At 42.5% G+C, this 18,011-nt stretch overlaps 5 protein-coding genes across 5 annotated transcripts; all 5 read left to right on the forward strand.

Annotated features, from left to right (window-relative positions):
• Positions 1–413: 413 nt before the first annotated feature.
• On the forward strand, positions 414–2,378 carry LOC129592708 (uncharacterized). Its single transcript, XM_055488811.1, has 4 exons — positions 414–1,576; positions 1,678–1,764; positions 1,943–2,041; positions 2,153–2,378. Exons 1-4 carry the CDS (start codon positions 515–517, stop codon positions 2,276–2,278), a joined length of 1,374 nt encoding a protein of 457 aa, XP_055344786.1. The 5' UTR covers positions 414–514; the 3' UTR covers positions 2,279–2,378.
• Positions 2,379–3,133: 755 nt separating this feature from the next.
• On the forward strand, positions 3,134–5,117 carry LOC129592704 (uncharacterized). The gene is made up of 4 exons (XM_055488806.1): positions 3,134–4,345; positions 4,430–4,516; positions 4,574–4,672; positions 4,750–5,117. The coding sequence occupies exons 1-4, from the start codon at positions 3,185–3,187 to the stop codon at positions 4,876–4,878; spliced, it is 1,476 nt and encodes a 491-aa protein (XP_055344781.1). The 5' UTR covers positions 3,134–3,184; the 3' UTR covers positions 4,879–5,117.
• Positions 5,118–5,778: 661 nt separating this feature from the next.
• Positions 5,779–6,924, forward strand: LOC129592629 (beta-3 adrenergic receptor-like). Its single transcript, XM_055488704.1, has 2 exons — positions 5,779–6,511; positions 6,589–6,924. The coding sequence occupies exons 1-2, from the start codon at positions 5,779–5,781 to the stop codon at positions 6,921–6,923; spliced, it is 1,068 nt and encodes a 355-aa protein (XP_055344679.1). The 3' UTR covers position 6,924.
• Positions 6,925–9,940: 3,016 nt separating this feature from the next.
• LOC129592680 (transmembrane protease serine 9-like) lies at positions 9,941–12,654 on the forward strand. Its single transcript, XM_055488772.1, has 9 exons — positions 9,941–9,961; positions 10,058–10,236; positions 10,352–10,475; positions 10,622–10,919; positions 10,977–11,254; positions 11,325–11,519; positions 11,597–11,925; positions 12,020–12,106; positions 12,378–12,654. The coding sequence occupies exons 1-9, from the start codon at positions 9,959–9,961 to the stop codon at positions 12,466–12,468; spliced, it is 1,584 nt and encodes a 527-aa protein (XP_055344747.1). The 5' UTR covers positions 9,941–9,958; the 3' UTR covers positions 12,469–12,654.
• A 1,632-nt stretch (positions 12,655–14,286) lies between these two features.
• Positions 14,287–16,982, forward strand: LOC129592599 (serine protease 1-like). The gene is made up of 9 exons (XM_055488673.1): positions 14,287–14,539; positions 14,669–14,792; positions 14,880–15,014; positions 15,082–15,154; positions 15,217–15,413; positions 15,492–15,692; positions 15,769–16,079; positions 16,186–16,272; positions 16,581–16,982. Exons 1-9 carry the CDS (start codon positions 14,457–14,459, stop codon positions 16,669–16,671), a joined length of 1,302 nt encoding a protein of 433 aa, XP_055344648.1. The 5' UTR covers positions 14,287–14,456; the 3' UTR covers positions 16,672–16,982.
• Positions 16,983–18,011: the final 1,029 nt, after the last annotated feature.

The following is an 18,011-nucleotide window of genomic DNA, read 5'->3' on the forward strand; positions in this document are numbered from 1 at the left end:
TCATTTCTCGGTGCGCCCAATAGCTGAACTTGCTTTCGTTTTGCACAGCGTTACACGTATTACGAGCGGCACCCGATGCTGAAACACTTATCACACAATGACTGGGCGGCAATAAATGCGATCTTCTACTGTAGGTGGTCATCTACCAGATCAGCGCTTTGGGAGACGCTGTCGGATTCAAACCGTTAACTGAAGCACTTGATATTGTACAGCACACAAGCAGTGTCAGCCGACCGGTCGTCCTAACAGATGTACTTGATGAACCAATCTATTATGCAACTGTTTATTGCTCTACAGCCATGCCTGTATTATAGTTTGATGTTTTCTCCTGAAATCCTGACGGCGGGAGCGATTAGTGCGGCTTTCGGAAAACAGTAGCGCACTTACTTTTTCTATACTCTCACGAAAACCTCTAATGAGCACGAACCATTTTGAGAATATTATCGAGGAGCCTTAAGTTTTATGTTACCTTAATTTATGTTAGTTATTGTGTATATGCTTCGTTTCTATAAAAATGACGAGAAAAGACAATGATTATCCTAAGAGTATTTTTTGCGTCCCGATAACTCTGCTCCGAGCCTGTGGCTTTATTCCATTGCGATCAACGGATAGAAATCCCAAGCGCCACGCACTGGACATTTTTCTACGAGCAGTGGCCGCTTGCATCTGTCTCTGCTCGTGGTTTTTCCTGGTAACCGCCGCTGATTCGTCGCTTGCGGAATTTTCTCGCGCTAACAAATCACTGTTCCCAACCAACAATCCAGTTATCAGAGCAATGTTGATCGCCACCGCCTGTGTATTTAGCTGCCGCGCTGCGTTTGTGCTGACCACAGTGTCGATCAAACGCGGCGCGTGGATGGAACTCTTCCATAGGTTAAATCACGCTATCAAATTATATTTGGAGATGTATAACACACCCAAGCGAAAAATTCTGCGACTGAAATTTGCGACGCTTGGGATTGTTGTGACCTTTATTGTGCTGCTTTGCATCTGGTTGTACTTGCATGTGATGGGAGCCAAAACCAGTCTCGGCAAACAGCACAATCTCCATGATTTTCAAATTGTCGGTTCTTTGGGCATTAAAGTGTATTATTGGCAGTTGTCGCTTCTTTGGCTGTCTTGTGGCGTGCTACCATTTATTTTGACGCAGTTGATATTTTCTGTTATCACTGTTGCGGCTCTTGTACAAGATACAATGCTGCATAAGATAAATTCGGAAATCGAGAATAATGTGGAACGAGTTCGGAAGATTTCCGAAAGTGAGGACGCTGTGACAATTAATGGGAGTATTTTCAAAGAAATTGATGAAAACGTTAGTCGCGCCAGACGGCTATATAACGCCAATCTCCAGTTCTGTCATTATTTTAACAAGCACTTCTGCACGGTGCTGCTGTTTATTTATTTTGCGGACTGCTTCTGTATGTGCGGTAACGTCGGCTTGTTGGTAGCCAGCTTCTCGCACAGTGAAGCACAGCTGGGGACAACTGTTATGCGGTGGAGTACTGTCTACGGGGTATTTATGTTCATGACCGGCATCGTTGTGTGCTTCGTTCCCATGGCATACGTTTATGAACAGGTTAGTAAAACTTCTTTCAAAATTTTTGTAAAAAAATTCATATATTTTGATGTCCAAACAGTTCTTGCTTAAGACAAATTGATTTTTTTTGAGTGACGTAGGCGAAAAATATTGCCAACAACTACGAGAATCTTGTCGGTCTTATGGAAATTGTGGAGCAAGAGCACGCGGAGTGTTGCCGGTCAGAGGTAGGGCTAGCTGGGATTACGCTTTGAGATCTGTCGCGTAATCACCGGACAACTTTAACAGAGCCACTCCAATCAATTATTAATCCGTCAAAATTAACCTGAAATAATAAATACACTGGGCGAGGCCATGCCTATTATAATTATGTCAGTACGTATCAGCTGTTTGCAATTTCTTTAGATAGTGGCGCAACCAAGCTCCATCCAGCCAGTATTCCTCAGGGAAATGTTCTACGGCGTAGGCCATTTGTTTCACATCAGCGGAAAATTCATTGTTACGGTAAGCAACAACGGATCATATTAATTACAAAACACACATTGCTGTTATTTGGTTCTCTTTAACCTGCTAATATACTGTACGTGCATGTAATTGTCATTATGACCGTTGCAGACGATAACATTTGTGATTTCGTTTGTGGTTCTGGCATTCGAAATTATCGACCTTTCGGAATTGAAGGATCGTGTAGCGGAAGTCAAGACACTTCTTCTCAATGGCACACACGAGTGCAATCGTTAGAAAACAGTTACCGTGTTCAACCTAGAACCAGCTGAAATGCAATGACTTACAGAGTTGAGTCGTTTTACGAGGTACAAAACCCATTACTGTTTTTTCTAGATTTATGCTCGTCTAAATTATTTTATTAAATTGTTATCCCAGATCCTTGAGAACTATGACCTTGGCTTTACTGTATCTATTTAAATAGCGATAGCTACAGGGATAAATTCATGGTTAAAATCTGGAAAGCACTAGTGTGATTATTTTGCATTTGTATAATAAATGCGCCAAATTGAAGTTGCTTTGGTGATTGAATCAGCAAATCTGGAGCGGTGTGGATGTTGTTTAGTAATGCTCAGTATTCGTGTTATGATGCGGAGATCAGGAAACAATTCCGAAGAAACATATCAGTACCATTTGCCTAATTTTTTATAACAAAATTCGTTAAATGTTCGAGATGTAAAATTAATTCGATCCTAATACGTACCGGTTCGATGTTCGATATACTCTGGTATACCCACGGGCACGATACAATTACATTTTTGCCTCGACATTATTTTTTCACGCACTTAGGGTGAATTTTCGATCAGCATCCTTTTGGAAAAGGCAATATCAAGTGGAAGCATTTTACTACTAGTCTGCAGCACTGTAGACTTAATGCTATATCGATACATCCCAAGGTCATTAAGCCGCGTCAGCTGGTTTGTCATTATTATAGCAGCGGTATGAATTTTATGAAAGAATCCCAGTATCTAACTGCTTATTGACATAACCGTTCCGATGGCGCCCGTACAAATTCTCGCTTCTAAATGACTATGGTCGCGCAGATTCTGCCCACATATCCTATCCTTTTTGCTTCGCAACTCTCTTGCTACAGCTACAGATTTACGTTAAATTTCAAATCTTCTCATAGCGAGTGCTCCGCATATGCTGGCTGGTATCAGTAGTTGTATTCCTATAAATGTGTTTATACGTGGAAGAGTGACAACGGAATTTTTTATGATTCCTTCCACGATCTTACAACTTATGGCTGCAAGCAGAAGCAATAATTATGCTGAAGCAATCTTCTGCGTTCCACTATTGTTACTTCGGGCATGCGGCTTTCTTCCCATACGATCGGTGAGCAGAAACATCATATATCGTGCGTTAGATATCTTCCTCCGTATCGTGGCTGCAGTTATCTGTGCCGGATCTTGGTTTTTCGAAGTAGCCACCATCGATTCCTCCCTTCCGGAATTTCATCGGGTCAACAAATCGCTGTTCCCCACCAACAATCCAGTTATCAAAGTGCTGATGATCGCTACAGCGTGTGTCATTAGTTTACGCGCCCCATTGGTACTGACGGTGGTACTTCTTAAACGTAGCGCTTGGAACGAACTATTCCACCGGTTAAATACGGCGGTCAAACTGTACGTGGAACTACACGGAATCCCCAAGCGGAAAATTCTCCGCATACGATTCACGACGGTTACTCTGGTCGTAATCTTTGCTGCGTTATTGGCTACATGGTTATACGTGCACATAAATGGCGCTTTAATGACGCAGGGCAAAACCAGCCTGCAAGAGTTTCGGTTTGTAGGATCATTAGGGAGCAGAGTGTCCTATTGGCAACTGAGTATAATTTGGATATTCTGTGGAATCTTACCTTTTCTGCTGACACAACTGGTGTTTACCATCGTTATTATTGCGGCTATCATACAAGATAATATGCTGAAAAATATAAGCGCTGCATTCGAAAATGGCGTGGCAATGGTGCAGACGGTTATTGAGAACGAGGATGCTCTTACAGTTGATGGGAATATTTTCAAAGGAATTGATGAAGATCTCAGCCGTGCCAGACGGCTCTACAATGCAAATCTACAGTTCTGTCATTATTTCAATAAACACTTCTCCACGGTTTTGCTGTTTATTTACGCTGTTGACTGTTTCTCTGTGTGCGGCAATGTCGGAATGCTAGTAGCCGGATTCTCCCACAGCGAAGCGCAGTTGGGAACAGCGGCTGCACGCTGGAGTATTGCATACGGCATTTGTATGTTCTTGTTCGAAATCGTTTTCTGTTTCATTCCTATGGCATATGTTTATGAGAAGGTACGTAGCTTAAAGGAAAAGAATTCGGTTTATCCATAACAGTATTGTTCACGGCAATCTAGTTGATACTTCTATGATATACAGAGTCTAGTCATCGCTCATAATTACGAGGACATGATCAACTTAATGGAGGTTTTGGAACAAGAGCATGCTGAATATTTCCGATCAGAGGTAAACTTAAATCGGTTCAGACTTTAACTTGGATTATCTGCTTCTAATTGTCTGTAGATTCTGTCCCAATCACGCTGCACCCAACCAGTGTTCCGAAGGGAAATATTTTATGGTGTGGGCCACTTGTTTCACATTAGCGGAAAGTTCATCGTTACGGTAACTGCACCAGTTCTACAGTACGACATGCTCTACTTTTATCTGAACCACATTTCTCACTTTGCCTTGGTTTATAGACGTTGACGTTTGTAATTTCCTTTGTTGTCTTGGCATTTGAAATTATCGACCTGTCGGAGTTGAAGGACCGAGTTACGGAAGTGAAGATGCTGCTGTTAAATCACACAGACAGTCATAAGATTTGCTGAGAGAACTGCTTTTATGGAAGAATCTGGGAAGTCGTTTGGCCGAATGGCTCCAACAAACATGCATTCATGTACATTGCATGGTTTCTTTCAAACTGCTGCAAATTTATACTAACTGTGGTACGCTGTCTTGGTGTTTTTTCTGAGGTGTCAGCAAACACGGGCTATTTAGCTTTTGTTAACATGTTTATCATTACATAATGAGCACTCAGAAGGGAAACCTTGGACCTGTTTTTGTGTGTACCCACTCTAATATTATGGAATTATTCGTGCAAACAGTTAATAAATGGGGACTTTTCTGGTGGCCTTTCTGTACTGTGTATTCTTTTCCCTTCATAATAAATCTAGAACCTTTTAAAAACCCGCGTAAATGAAAACGGAAAGCTCAAAGAATGCCGGACGCGCTTATATACGTAAATGGAAAAGATACTGCGAGTTTTATCAACGGAAAGCGTAGCATCTGGCGGCTTTGACAGGATCTTACAATTAGGAGAAGGCTGTATGCCACGAAGACGTAGCCGCAATTTCTACATCCGGTTGCAACAAACAATGTAGGCCAATCGCGATCTAACGCCTGTAACCTTTCCATTGTAAAGAATCCATTAGATACTTATAATTACCTGTTACAGCTCACCAGACATCAAACACATAATGAAGTTAATTTCGTCCCAAGATTTGTAGTACGCGTCACCAATGTGTGCTGATTCCTTCTAGTATGGTGGTCTTCTTCGATGGAATAAAACTTATAAAAGCGTTTAACTTTGACGAGGCCTGCACTTTCCATGTCGTATTATTCCTATAATTACCTGTGTGCCAGCATTGAAAGTAGTAGGATTATTTAATATCGTGCGCCGGACAGATTCAAGCTTATTCATAAATGGTTTTGGTTATGTTTACAGTATAATGGCCAATTCAACTTCGCAAGCGTCTGGTAATGGTTCCTTTCCCGGCAATATCATTCCTTTCCAACTTCCGAACACCACAGTGGTCGGTTGGTCGTTTGTCCCGGTTGCTCTTTGCAGCATTATCGCTAACCTCGCCCTGATAACTGTCTACTGCAAAACACCCAGTCTGCGCACTCCGTTCGGTATTTACGTGGTCAGTTTAGCCACGGTGGACGCTTTGCAATCGTGCATCTTATCGCTGAACAACATCGCCACGTTTCTCCAAATTGCATGGCCATACGGAGCCTTCTACTGTTCCTTGGTGATGTATCTTGGCTGGGTGCTGATCGGGCTGTCCAATTATATCCACCTGCTGATTACCTTGAACCGATTATGGGCGGTCACGTTTCCCAACAGTTACCGCACTCGGCACAACAAGACTTTCGCTTGTGCCGCAATTATCGTGGCCTTCGCTTTCATTCAGGTTTTGGTGTTGCCGGGAAGCGTTGTGTACGAAGTACGGTTTGGCCGCTATCGGCCGCCATATTTGTGTGCTTTTGACTTTCGGCAGATGATGACGTGGGGAATTGTTGCTTCGACCGTACTGAATACATTCCCGAACGTGGCGATAATGGTCCTGTATCCCATTGTGTATTACAAAGTGCACAGTCGGGTGCAGGATTCTAAGGTAGTTCTCCCGCTAAATCGTACAAATTTCCCCAACTCTAACGCACCTTCTACAAAATCTACCGGTAAATTGAAAAGTTCCAATAACTTAATTGCTATTTATTTAGTTCGTTTTATTTATTTAGTTCGTTTGAATACATAGGTATTTCCGGTACATTGCCATCCTGGGGAAACGCTAACAGCGCGGAGATCGCGGGAGGGAACAAAACAAACCATGATGTTGCAAAACTTCCCGCCGGCCGACGACAGTACAACGGTCGCCGGCATTTTGCCATTCTCACAGCACTGGTCATCAGTGCGGTATTCTGCTGGACACCGATTAACGTGGTGTACACCCTGATGCTGTTCGATATCTTCAACTTGAAGGCGCTGGCAGCCACAACATTGATCTTCTTCCTGGACACACTACTGAATCCGCTGATGTATCCGCTAGCGTCACAGGAGTGGCGGGACGCCTTTAAGCGACTGTTACGCTGATATCGAGCGGTTAATTGAGGTTAACCGGTAGCGAGATATCAACTACCCTTGTGACCTATGATTAGAGCTACACCATTATTACAACCTGGATATCCTCAACAGTTAAAAATACACACACTAAACTCACTCGCGCTGACTCTGTTCGTCAAAGAATAATACTGATATGCTGTTACAATTTGTTTGGATATGGCATATGCTTGTAATTGTATGACTATATACTGCGTGTGTTACCAGTGTATGTGATGTGTTTTGCAAATTACATTTTGTATTTTCGCATAAAATTGATGTATGTTGTGACTGTTTTCTGCCATGCAGTATACCTCAAGTTTAATTGTTCTTGCTTGTAAGAGAATGCGCTGATGAAATACGGAAGTGGTAGCGAATGGTGTTACGATGTTTTCGAAGGGTTTCACAACCTCCGTGCTGTACAAATGTGTCAAGTCACAGGTTCAGCGAAAACAAGACAGTTCACCGACTTTGCATCATGCAAGCAATACAGCCCCTCGGCCATAGTCTAAAACGGTTGCATGAAATTCAAAACAATACGACATATAGAGGTTAATACCTAAAAGCATGCATTAGCGTGCAAACGTCGGAATTTTGCTACGTGGTTGTTTTCAACTATAAAGAGCTTCTAAACGACTATAAAGAGCTTCTTCTTCGAGCCCCTAAACAATACATTGTGTGCCATGGAGAAAATTATAACGCTGACTCGTCAGTAAAACAATGGCATCTAAAATTGTCAGTGCAGCGTAAAAATTTTTATGTCATCCCACGTCAGCAGCACTGTTTCTGTGCTCCTGGACCTGTTGCAATTTGCAAGGATCATGACACAAAAGATGTTTTGCCGTTCTATTGTAAAATTCCATTAAGTAATTCGTCATGCAACCACTCCAGAAAATTCCGTGAAACGGAAATTTTTAAAATATTCTTCCATCGAATGCAAAACAGCCTTAAAAGAGAGACACATCAGTATAATGGACGTCAAAATTGATTACGCAAAGCCGGTTCGAATATTTTGTACTCAATTTTGACGTTTATTTTACGGTCACTAATTACTTGAAGATTCCAACGCGTAGCGTGTCGATAAAAGCCTTGTCAGGATAGCATGCTGACATCAGACTGGCTTTTTAGGATAGCATGATAGCGATAAAATGAATACTTCAATTTCAGCCGTACCGGGCAATTATTCTGTTAATGTGAGCCATGTTTTCCGCCTCCCGAATACCATACCGGTCGGTTGGCTAATCGTCCCGGTCGCGCTCTGCAGCATAATCGCTAATGCGACTTTGATAACGGTATACTGCAAAACGCCTAGTCTTCGCACACCCTTCGGGATTTACGTTATCAGCTTAGCGGTGGTGGATACTGTACACTCTTGTACCCTTTCTCTGAATAACATTGCCAACTTTCTACAGATTCCATGGCCGTATGGAACCTTTTACTGCTCCCTTGTTCTTTATTTAGGCTGGGTGGTAATTGGGATGACAATGTACATCCATCTGCTAATTACACTCAACCGGTTGTGGGCGGTGACCTTTCCTAATAGTTATCGTATTCGCCACAATAAAACGTTTGCCTGCTGCGCTGTTCTCGGTGTATTTACTTTTATTCAGATTATGGTCCTGCCGGGAACAATTGTGTATGAACTGAGTTTTGGTCAATTTCGTCCGTCCTACGTGTGTATCTATGATTTTCACTTGATGATGGCCTTTGGTGTGACGACTTCGTTGATACTGAATACACTACCGAATGTTCTAATCATTATTGTGTACCCCATTATTTATTTTAAAGTCCGCAGTCGTGTGCAGGATGTTAAAGTTACCATGCCTCTTACTCGAACCAATGTTTCCAACTCAAATGTGACCCGAGGTAAAAATGTTTAAATCTTAACTTAATTATCTCCTTACTGACGTTTCTAATACATAGGTCGGTTAGGCCTTAATAATCGCCATATTATCTGGCGAAGTTTATCTCCACTACCGAAAATAAAGGCAATCTAGGTTCCAATATTAGCTTGCTTCTCTTCAGTTAATAGCGATTTACACGCGTTTAGGCGTTTCCGATGGACAGTCGCTTTCTGCGACCGGCACAACTGTAGAAGCTTCAGCAGTCAACATCGATGGATCCCGATGGCAATATAAGAAGGAAAAAAGAGAGGGGGCCAGAAGAGAGTACAACGCGCGGCGACATTTTGCTATCTTAACCGCGTTGGTGATCAGTGCGGTCTTCTGCTGGACGCCGGTCAATGTGGTATACACGATGATGCTGTTCGACATATTCAACTTGGAAGCCTTGGCTGCTACCAGTTTTATCTTCTTTTTCGATACATTGTTAAACCCTCTGCTGTACCCTCTTGCATCTCACGAATGGCGCGAGGCCTTTAAAAATTTATTCACTTGAGTTCGTGCTAACTTTCCCCGGCACAGGGTAACGTTCTATAAAGTACAAAGGTTGTCGAAAAGTACAGATGCCCGGAAACTCACAATACTTATCCTTTTTTTCACTGATCATGCTTCAACTTAAAATGGACTGGTGGATTTTAGCATCCTATAAATTATTATGCACACCATTGTTACAAGGGATCACCGGTCATTAAGTAAGCTTTTCTCACGTCATGCTATCTCATTGTCGGTCTTGAATGAAAGAGAATCTGGCCGTGATCCGCTTTGTAGATACCCTGTCATCGGGTGTGACGTATCAAGATCAACAACTACGGTAATAAAATTTTTAGTAAAAACAGAACAACAAAAGCAATGGCAGGAGTGGTCACAGACGAAGATAAAGCGGTAAATGCCAAAACGGAACGCCGAAACCAAAGTGGCCAACCCTGCAGATCATATAATATTTATATGATACAGTTAATGGACTGCTTAGTATTTACATACCGGCTGCACAGAAATCGGGCGCTCAACGTTGTATAAATTTGACGTAACGATGTCTATTATCCTTGGTGTTGCGGCCAAATAAAAGGCCATTTGCAGAAAAGCCGTGGCGTGGAAGCACAAGAACTATTATTAAACTCTGGATCGTCGATGGTAAGAGATGTGAACGCCCTAAAATTTTGCCACAAGTAATATAAATGTTTGTACTTTTGGATACCATAACCTAATATCCGTGTACACAACGCACAGGTATATGTTGCTGAAGAGCATTGCAAGCCTTCCCCAAAAACGCCTTCTGGCTCTTTGGTTAGATTTGCCAGCTGGAATAGTTTGATAACCCTGACCATGGATGCGCAGATTTCTCTTATCTCAAGCTTCATTTTGAATGTAATAATTGGATGGAACAGTTGCCGTGGTGCCGTGAAAGCGTAAGCTAACGCCGAATATCTACGTGCGGTTTTCCTTTTTTGCTCACAATACTTAATACGATTTGATTCAAATTTAACAAACTGGTAAATTTTCGTATAAAGTCTTGTATCGCAGAAGAAAACTCGACCTGACCAATGGAAGGACGTTTGGTACGGCGTCACCATATTTTCCGCTGGATTATCCGAATAACTATTTCTCCTCTATGCTGTTTACTGTCACGCCTGCCGCTAATGTCACCGTAAGACACTTATTAATTCACTGCCTGATGTTCCCTGGTATTTAAAACTCTTACGCTCGAGCTTAAAACTTATGATATTTGTTTGGCCCCTGTAGGATCATGCTAATTTAATTCAATTTAATTTGCTTGTTTATCTAATTTCCTAGTTCCAGTCCCATGCCTTCGACTTGGAGAATAGTTTTAACTGCCAGTTTGATTACTTCAGTATAAACAATCAGCGTTTCTGTGGCACCAAAGGTCCCGAAAATTATACAGTAACCGTCAACTCTGGTCAACTGGTAAGTCAGGGAGACCATTTTGGTCTTCTACAGAACCCTGTAGAGTCCGTTATCATCTTTCATCACGGCACACGAGTATGTACTCTGTACACAGGATATTCGCTTTGTTACGGACCATTCCGTCACCCGCACCGGTTTGTTGTGATTTTTCGGCAGGAGACACGAAGTATAAGCTTAGAACATTTTCTCCGTATCACCCACCGCTCTAAACTTAACGCTTTAGCCGCCATTAACACTGTTACCACCCTGACCACGCCGACAACCACCACACCCTTTCCCACCACCACACAGGCTACACCGGCAGGCTTTACCAACATGACCACGCCACCGAATTCGTCTCCGACTCCGGTCTGCACTAACTGCGACAGTGCTCCCCAGTGTGGAGTTCCCGCAGTGCCTCCAAAACTCACTGCCCGCGTTGTGGGAGGGGTGCCGGCTGTCCCGCACAGCTGGCCCTGGCAGGTCTCCTTTGGTAGAATGCCATGGTGCGGTGGCAACTTGGTAAGGCGCTTTGACGTCTGTCGGAACGTTACTTTAGTGTTGGACTAATAGTAAACGTCATTCATCACAGATAAGCAGCAGGTGGGTACTCACAGCTGCCCACTGCTGCAGAAATGAGAACGCCAGTGCCGTTGTAGTCGTTCTGGGAGCGCACGACTTTGGACAGCCCGAACCGGATCGCATTGTGCGGCAGGTCAAACGTTTGATAATCCATCCACATTACCATTCCAACAGCAACGATTTCTGTTTGGTCGAGTTAGCCCTGGTAAGCGCCACAATGTCCACAACACAGCTGAATTTTTTGGAAAAGAAAGTTAGCTTAAGGTTTAAGGTTTTTTGTAGCCAGTAGAACGTACTTCTGCCCTTATACCGGTATGTCTTCCAACGGAATCCGATCCCCCGACGGGAACAAGGTGCTACGTCACCGGCTGGGGAGACATGCAAGAAGATCCCAGTGGACACGGACAGGGGCCGCCTACGCTCCTGGAACAGCAAGAGGACGTCGCAGATGAAATTAGTATTCGCGCTACAAGATTTAGTAAGCGCGCAACCAGTGAATTTGTCCTAATGCAGACCGATGTCAGTATCGTCGATCAGTCCGTTTGTAATGTTTCCTATTACGGAAGAATCGATTCCACGATGATATGTGCTGCCGGTCCGGGAAAAGATACGTAAGTTTATTCCGTTTTATCTTCTGAGCTACCGACCCTTACGAATCACCGTAAAACTTTGGATGAATATGAAGTAAATGCCGATATTTCATAGGTGTCAGAGAGATAGCGGTGGTCCGCTAGTCTGTCAGCGTGCAGGAAGCCCAGCCTTTGTCCTTTTTGGAGTGACTTCATTTGGAAAGTAAGCTGTCGTTAACATTGAAGCGAACCTTAATTGAATTTAAGTTATTCGTATTACGTTCCGGCAATGATTTCTATCGGTATTGTAATCAGCCTACCCTACCGTCAATATCCAGCTGCAAACACTACGAATGGTCACTGCTGTTTCGGACATCATCGCAACGTCCTGCTAAAAAATTATCTTTTGCAAATATAGCTTATGGATTAGGTGGTCGCTACAGACACAGTATACGTTCAAGCAAACAATTTTCGGCAAATCGCCCTTGTTGCAGTGGATGTGCCCGGCCCGGATATCCTGGCGTCTACGGAAGAGTCAGCCAGGCTGTATCATGGATTCGCGGCATCGTTGGAAGCTTTGCCTGACAAAGATCCATCACAACCGAAAACCGGCAGACAACACTTAATGTTAAATAAATGGAAGCTACCGTGGTTGCAATACCGTCGGCTGTCAATTTGTCATCGATGTTAATGTTTTAAATTTTATACGTATATTACGAATTACGGAGTCAGCTTGTTCGCTTATTTTTAAATTCGAAATTTATGCATGGTGCCAGGCGGCGATATATATAGAGACGTTGCAGATATGGTTTGATCATATGATTCTGCTACACAAGTTCTCTAACTATTTACTGTATTTTCTGCGTATTAAAGCACCAGAATTGCCGTCATTAATTAATAATTATAAATGAACAATTTGCGAATTACAGTACGTATTTACAGCTGTATTATTTAATAATTTTTGTGTGCATAACGGGCTGTGAAGAGTCAAATGTTTTGCGATAGATATTAGCGTCATGCTGGAAAATCGTGTAAACAGAACATTTTGTGGAACACTTGTTAATCAAGCCAGGAATATTCTGACTCCAGAACTGAATTTAGCCAATACCGGTGGTTCCATACGCGCATAAACAGCGAGAGATGGAAGAATCACTGACCGCTTTCGTTGCATGGGCAACCGCTCGCGCGGTGGCAAGCGTATTATACTATCTAAAAAGTCGATCCTGGTGATCATAAGAGTGCAATGCTATGTTATTGTGCAGCAGTGGCGTTTTAAGCAATTTTATTGCTGATTTTACTGGCATTGCACCATTTGTGGACCCTCCGGTTGTCGAGCGACAACGTAACAGAAGCACGCGTGCGGTGGCCCATGCCACAGGCTGTTTTAACGTAAATCTTTGAAAATTCATAACTTTGTTCATTCCTCCATTAAATTTTTATGCATAGTCTTGAAAAATGCAGAATAATACACAGTATCAGGCAAAATAAATGCTTTTAATTTTTCTTTCAGGATTGTGCGCTGTTAGCCTGCGCGGCTAGCATAGCCGCCTATGGAGGATTTCCATAGGCGGCTATGTTAACCGCAGGGAGCTCATACTGCATTACCTAAAGAAGAAACAGAAAACATTTATTTTGCCTAATACTATGTGTTATTCTGCATTCTAAGACATACATAAATTTAATGCGATGAACAAAGTTATAATTTTCAGATTTACTAAACCAACGCATTCTGGAGAATCCTAATTCGTTAAATCAACAATAAAAACAAAAACGCCACTGCTACCTAATAACATTACACTCATCATAACTGTGCGTTCAATCTTTTTCGTGCTAGAGTGCACTGCTTGCTCGGCCCTTTTATAACGTACCATCCAGTACGAGTCCTGTTGTTATACTAATTCAATTTATTTGTGTGTATCTTCACGGTGAGTGAGCATGGCTTTACAAACTTTGAACGGTAAAAACGATTCTTACTGCTTGCAGAGGCAACTACATTAGTGTGGAGGAGTGTGCCGGTGGGCAGTGTTTACCTATACACGGTGCACTTCCGGATATGCGGCGCGCAGTAAACTAAATTCAATGTTATAAAACTTGAAATAACTGTATCCATTAGTCCATTACTGACCGTTAACCTTATATTATTGTGACGTAACAAATGGTCTTTGTTAGAAATAAGGTGGCAGGTAAACAGTAGAACACCGTGTTGTGGCATCGCCCTGTTTTTGTCTGTATTTATTTATTTTCCCGCCAGCGAGGAATGCTCCAATGTAAAGCCCGTAAAAGTCGGCGCTGAATGTATGCATTACATTTTCTTGAATGACTCAAAGCCGTAGATAGAGCATTAAACTGCAGAATGCGAGATTACGACTTTAATGTGGAATTATATAAACACCACATCGGCTTCGTCAAAGAATGCCAACCGTTTACCGCTCGTTTGCTCCGTATTATTTGTGGGTATCGTTATATAAGCCGCGCAGCTGTGGATTTCCGAAGAGTTCCACATTCTTAATTTTCAAAATAACATTTTTTTCCGCTTGAGGATTCCCTCTGTCAGCGGGTGTACTGGCTGCACAATGACCGCCCAAATTACTGCAATAGTAAAATGTACTTTTATTTTTGTTATCGGATGGAACAGCTTCACTGCAGCCCAGAAAGTGTAAGCCACTCTGTAATTACAATGTATTAAAAATATGGATATTGTCAGTTTTACGTTATCAGATACGACAAAGACGTCTTTCATTACGTTATGTCTAGAAATAAGTGATCAGAAACTGCTCGCTTGTAGAGCCAGAATTGATATCACAAATGGGGCACCGCTCACTATGAGGTCACCATCATTTCCGTGGAATTATCCCAATAATTATAACTATGTTCTGTTTATTACCGCGACTCCCGGCGCCAAAGCCATAGTAAGCATTTCCGTGCTGCTCACAACCGTTAACATTAAATCTGGATTCGTGCGGCATTAGCATTAACGCTCTCCGAAATCATTTTAGTTTACCTCCAGTGCCTTCAGTTTGGAATATGTTGGCGACTGCCGCTATGATTACTTCAGCGTCAACGGGCAGAGATTCTGCGGCACCAACGGCCCGAAAAATAACATCGTAAACGTTGATTCCAGTAGCCAGATTGTAAGTCAACACGAGCATTTATTGCTTTTAACAAATAGAGCAACCGATAGCAATGGCGTGTACACAGATTGTCCGCTTTGTTACGGACGGGTCCGTAACCAGCAGCGGTTTCTCCGTGACCTTTTGGCAAGAAGTTCCAGGTACCCCGTTAACGGTGATTTTCGGTACCTGGTGATTTAAATGTTGAGAGTCCTTGCTGCAGCGCTCACGTCGACGACGACCCCGTCTCCGACTCCAGTATGTACGAGCAACTGCGACGGCTCTCCTCAGTGTGGAATTCCGCAGGTTCCACCTAGGCTGACCGGCCGCATTGTGGGAGGAACGCCGGCTCTTGCTCACAGCTGGCCTTGGCAAATTTTCTTTAATGTCGTTGGGACGAGTTTTTGCGGTGGCAGCTTGGTATGATTAATAGTAACTGAACCGTAACTTATGAGTTTTGTATGCGAATTGATTATTAATAACTGGCATCCGTTACAGATAAGCAGTAACTGGGTGCTGACAGCCGCACACTGCTGCAAAAACAAGAATGCTGCTTCCATCAATATTTATTTGGGTGCTCAAGACATTTCCCAACCCGAACCGGATCGGATCATGCGACAAGTCAAACGTCTTGTAATCCATCCAAACTATGATTACGATTCTAACGCCAACGACTTTTGTTTAGCTGAATTAGTCCTGGTAAGTGGTACTGCGCTTAGTGAAATTTTATTTTAAAATTTATTTAAGCGCTCTACAAACAATCCCGTTTTCTTAGCCAGTGGAACGCAGCGCCGGCATTATACCGGTATGCCTGCCCTCCGAATCGGATCCTCCTGTGGGGACGAAATGCTATGTCACCGGTTGGGGTGAAATGCAGGCTAATCGTGCGCGAATGCAGCAGGTGCCCACGAGATTGGGTCAGCAAGACGATGCCACCAACGAAATCAGTATTCGAAGCAAACGCTCTGCCAGTAATGTCCTCATGCAAACTGATGTCGCAATTGTTGACCAGTCCGCTTGTAATGCTGCCTACAGCGGAGGAATCGATTCAACGATGATATGTGCCGCTAGTCCAGGAAAAGATACGTAAGCTACCGTTGTAATCACAGTTATCGGATTTCATAATTGAGCGTAATGCCCAACAGTGGATATGTGTTGAACACCGGTGTTTAATTACTTTAATGCCATATAGGTGCCAAGGAGACAGCGGCGGTCCGTTGGTTTGTCAGCGTACTGGAACACAGACTTTTGTTTTATATGGGGTGGCTTCGTTTGGAAGGTATGGGGTTGCTAACACAGAATGAAGACTTACTATGCTGTGTCATAATTGTACATAATCGTACATAATCAATGTACATAATTGTCATAATTGTATAGACTTACTATGCTGTGAAGTACTTATGGTCATTGGCTGTTGTACTTAATATTCTGCAGCTAGTGTACAATACGGTTTAAAGCCGTGCTGCTGCGTTTGGCTCGTATTATTAGTGGACTCAATCTGCAGCCGAATAAGAGCGATAATGCTAAGGCCATGTATAAAAATTGTTCACTCGCCTTCACTGTCTCGGACTGCCTTTTTTGTTGCAGAGGATGTGGTCAGCCCGATTTCCCTGGAGTTTACGGTAGAGTCAGCCAGGCTACATCATGGATACGTAGCGTTGTTGGTAACTTCGCCTAATAGAAGCCCATCATCGGAATGAGTCTCAACTACACCGGCAGCGGTATCGGTTTCAAATGGTTATACGGATACCAGTTGGTTTAAAAACTATGGCAGCAGGAAGTGGTGCAGATAAAATATTTTTTTTAATTGTGGTGAAAATTGTTTTTTGTACATTTTTACGAGGTACTAAAGTATCTCTAGACTTTAGTGGATACGTACGGTGGGACCGATAAGTGCTACCGTTGTCTTAATATTTCTACTTTAATCATCAGATACGAAAAACGATTGACAACATTAAACAGTTTTTCCTGTGGAAGCACGCAAGCTGTGTTTAACAACAGCAGTGGCACGCAGCATGGATGCTATTGCTTTAAATAATATGGTAGATAAAATTAAATCAGCCAAGCTGGAAGAAAGCACCGTAGAAAAGGGAAGACGAAGCTCAAATGAATACAGAAAGACAAACGCCCCAGTATAGAAAAGATGAATGTCAAATAATTGCTAAATTTCAATGGCACCTTTAGTAATGAAAAAGCAAATGCAGGTATCAAAAAATCGTCAAACAGGGTCAAAAAGGGTCAAAAATAGCGCCTTATACGAAACAGGCGCCTTAAACTGGGTTGGCATCATTCTTTCGACAGCACAACGCTGGATTCATGGTACAATTCAGTGGGAAGATGAAATTTCCGATTGACAGCAACTGATAACACATGCGTAAAATCCAAATCAGCCTGCCGAAAGCAGTGATGTGCACGTTATTGTTACGCATTTAAACAGGATGGTCACCACAAGCCGTCCCTCTTGTTATTCGATAATTAGAAACGTGAAAAAGGGAAGCGGCCATCTGAGAATGAACTGCGGGATAAAGAAGTAATTTTTTTTCGATATTCTATTTACTTCCTTTTCTTATTGTAAAAGGATTAAACTTTCTTCAACGTCTAGAATTCAAAAGTCGTGAAATATCGCACGGAAAAATTAAACGTTCCAGCTTTTTTCGCATGACTAAAAAATGAGTAATGTGGCGTTAGCACGGCAGCGAGCCAACCATAGCTCATCAATTGTGGTGGCGGTTAAACTGTCCCAAACTGCGGATCGGTTGTTTAATTTTATTTATGCCCGTTAATTTGCATTAGTCATGTGCTTTAGTTAAGAGTGATTGTCCGCTAAGCAATTTGTTTTACTAATTTTGTATTTTAATATGACGATTGTGCAACAATACCAACACAGTTGCATTACATATGTCCAATAAAGTCACCTTCCTAAAACGGATAAGGGTTGAATAAGGAATAAATAAAATGTAACGACAATCGTCGAATACAGCTAAAAACGTTTATCTTAAGAACTTCAGTTTATTCCAG

The sequence above is a fragment of the Paramacrobiotus metropolitanus genome, unplaced genomic scaffold (assembly GCF_019649055.1).
Source record: "Paramacrobiotus metropolitanus isolate TYO unplaced genomic scaffold, Prichtersi_v1.0 Parri_scaffold0000054, whole genome shotgun sequence".
NCBI lineage: Eukaryota > Metazoa > Tardigrada > Eutardigrada > Parachela > Macrobiotidae > Paramacrobiotus > Paramacrobiotus metropolitanus.